The sequence below is a fragment of the Eucalyptus grandis genome, chromosome 7 (assembly GCF_016545825.1).
Source record: "Eucalyptus grandis isolate ANBG69807.140 chromosome 7, ASM1654582v1, whole genome shotgun sequence".
In the NCBI taxonomy this organism is placed as follows: Eukaryota; Viridiplantae; Streptophyta; class Magnoliopsida; order Myrtales; family Myrtaceae; genus Eucalyptus; species Eucalyptus grandis.
Window position 1 is genome coordinate 20247772 of NC_052618.1, and position 2920 is coordinate 20250691.

At 42.4% G+C, this 2920-nt stretch overlaps 1 protein-coding gene across 1 annotated transcript; it reads right to left on the reverse strand.

Moving 5' to 3' along the window:
- Positions 1 to 2250, reverse strand: LOC104455175 (L-type lectin-domain containing receptor kinase IX.1). Its single transcript, XM_039317595.1, is given in 3 exon segments — positions 1 to 643; positions 646 to 1323; positions 1437 to 2250. Coding segments are annotated over 3 exon segments (1917 nt in total). The 3' UTR covers positions 1 to 218.
- Between the last annotated feature and the right edge of the window lie 670 nt (positions 2251 to 2920).

A 2920-nucleotide genomic window follows, 5' to 3' on the forward strand; every position in this document is an offset into this window, starting at 1 on the left:
GTAGGATGAAGAAGAAGCCTACTTACATAATTTCGCAAGGTGCAAATTACGAAATCCTGGATGAGTAATAGGGTTATAGCCACTGAAATAGACCATGCTATCCATCTTTCCTATAATTCCGTCAAAATGAAAATCCAATCATAAAGAGCGTACAGAGACGAACAATTAAAAGCATGCTTGTATGCATGTAATACAGAAGAACTTAAAATGGAAGATTCCTAGGAAAAGCCAGTAAATGCAGACAGTTGAGTACTGGAAGCGCTCGGTGGTTCAATACTTCTGAAGCTGGCTGACGAAAGGTGGAACAGTTCAGGCATAGGAGATGGAGGAATGATATATGTTGGGATGGGCAACTTTGGTGGCAGAATGGGCGGTGAAGCGTCAAAGTTCAAAAAGGTTATTACTTTGCTTATTGGAGGCCGTTCTTTAGGGTCTGGATGAGTACACCAAAGGCCTACAATCATCAAGCACTCCATTTGTCTCACATCAAAATCTTCTCCTAACATTGGATCTGCTGCATTTAATAGCTTTCCAATTCCATGGAGCTCCCAAACCCACTCCACAAGTTGGACTTGGTCTTCTGATGCTCTCAATTCAATAGCTTTTCTTCCACATGCTATTTCTAAGAGGACAACTCCAAACTGTAGACATCAGATTCTTTGCTTGCCTTGCCTGTATAGATACATTCTGGGGCCAAATATCCCATAGTCCCAGCCAACAGAGTTGTTTGTGAACCTTTGGCATGGTCGACCATTCGAGCCAGGCCAAAATCACCCAATTTAGCCTCAAATTGTGCATTGAGTAGGATATTGCTAGACTTTATATCTCTATGCACAATGCATTGTTTCAAATCCTCGTGCAAGTATTTCAGCCCTAAGGCGATGCCTTGAGCGATACTGTACCTCTTTCCCCATGACAGCAGCGCTTTATCTTTGAACAAATGAGAGTCTAAGCTACCATTAGACATGAACTCATACACAAGGAGGAACTTCTCTTTCTCATGAGACCAGCCAAAGAGCTCCACTAAATTTTTATGCCTAAGATTTCTAATGGTCTTCACTTCGGTCGCATACTCCTTTAAACCTTGGCTGGACTCCGGAGTGATCTTCTTGATAGCGACATGGGAATTTTCATCAGCGAGGTGGCCTTCATACACTTCTCCAAAACCCCCTTCCCCGAGCAACCGGGTATTAGCAAAGTTGTTAGTTGCCATGGCCAAGACCCTGTAGGAGTACTTCTTGGGTCCCTTCGACTGTTCAAATCTTTCATCAATCCCAAGAACATCATCTCCTCCCCCACTTGACCGTTTTTCTCTCTCTTTAGCTTATAATAATACCAGACAAATCCTGCAACAAGGATAAGCAACACCAAAGGGCTTAAGCCTAAGATAACCCCCCTTGCCCACGACTTGATCTTTTGTCCTGCAACAATAATACCTGAAGGTGTGTCGAGGATTTGTAGAGTAGAGTTGAATTCCCATGATAAAATAGTATGAACCTCAAGAGACTGCCCTGTTGATGCTGAGAAACCAAAAACCACCCATTCTGGCAAGTACTCTGTCAGGTTGAGTGGCTGATAGTAAAGGCTGGCAGAATTATCAGCATTATCTCCAAAAACAACACTCAAGCTCATTTCTCTAGAATTGTATGTGACCTGAGCGTGAAGTTTTTTACCATCGAATATGCTGTAATCCATCCATGATACACAAGTTTTATTGACAGAATCCAGGCTGTTTACATCGATTCCCACATGATCACATTGTGGATCCCATGCACGGTCATAGAAAGTATCAAACTCCACCGCAACAAATGCATTACTAGAGTTGGTATTTGGAGTGGAACTGGTGAGGCCTAGAAAGCATCCTTCTGAGTGTTCAGGGATCTGCGATCCATTAGGAGCAAGAAAGAAAACCAAACCATCAGCGCGGGAGGAGTTCCCATGGGAATTGATAGCAAAAGTGAAATGGCTGACAAAATCTGCCACATTCCCTGTTGAGCTATCCCACAGGTGCATGGGTTGTTGATATGTTGCTCGGCCAACTGCGTCCGTGGGGCACTCCAATGGCTCACCCTGAGTGAGTTGGATTTTGGAGCCCAGTACGGAGGCATTGCCCTGAAAAATTATTCTCTGATCGTTTGATTGAAAAGATGGGAAATTGAAAGACATGTTGAAGGATTCAGAATTGGCAGATGGAATGCTTAATGAAAGGATGAGCATTGTTTGTGCTAGGGCCTCTTTCGTCAGATGCATTCTTACTGAGCCGTGAGCTATCCTTGTTCTGATGATTCAGAGGCTCGTTTGCATTCTTTCACTAGCTTCTGTTCATTGTGGAGAGCACCTGCAGCTGCCCAAAGTTTGAAAATTTGAGTCATTGATGAACAATCAAACAGAAATACAGAAGTCAAATACACAATCTCAGTGACAGAAGCTCTAGTAGAAACAAAATGTTTGAGGATAGCCAGCAGACATTTTTGAATCATTCCACACCCTGAAAAGGAATTGGAAGAAGTATGACATCGATGTTATGATATTTTGTCACTGTTGTTATCAACAATGTTCATCCAGATGATATCATAAACAGCAGCCAATAGAGAGTTTGATAGTGATGGGAGCGATGGAAGTAAAAGGTGATTCGGAGGTGCATTAGGAAATAATGAAGGGTCAGATCACCATTTGACAAATGTAGAAAAACATGGGGTCCAAGATGTACACGGATCATACACTATTACATGGCAAAGAGTGATGTTTTTTGTTACTTGAAGTAGCGGAACAAGCGAGCGACACGGACTCAATTTGTCACTTGTGTTCTGTCTCTCATGTAATGTAGTAGCTATGGCACAACAACTGAAAAAAAAAAGAGACTTGGCTTAGACCTTAAGAAAACAAAATTTTGTACTAGCTCTGGTTGACCATAACCAAA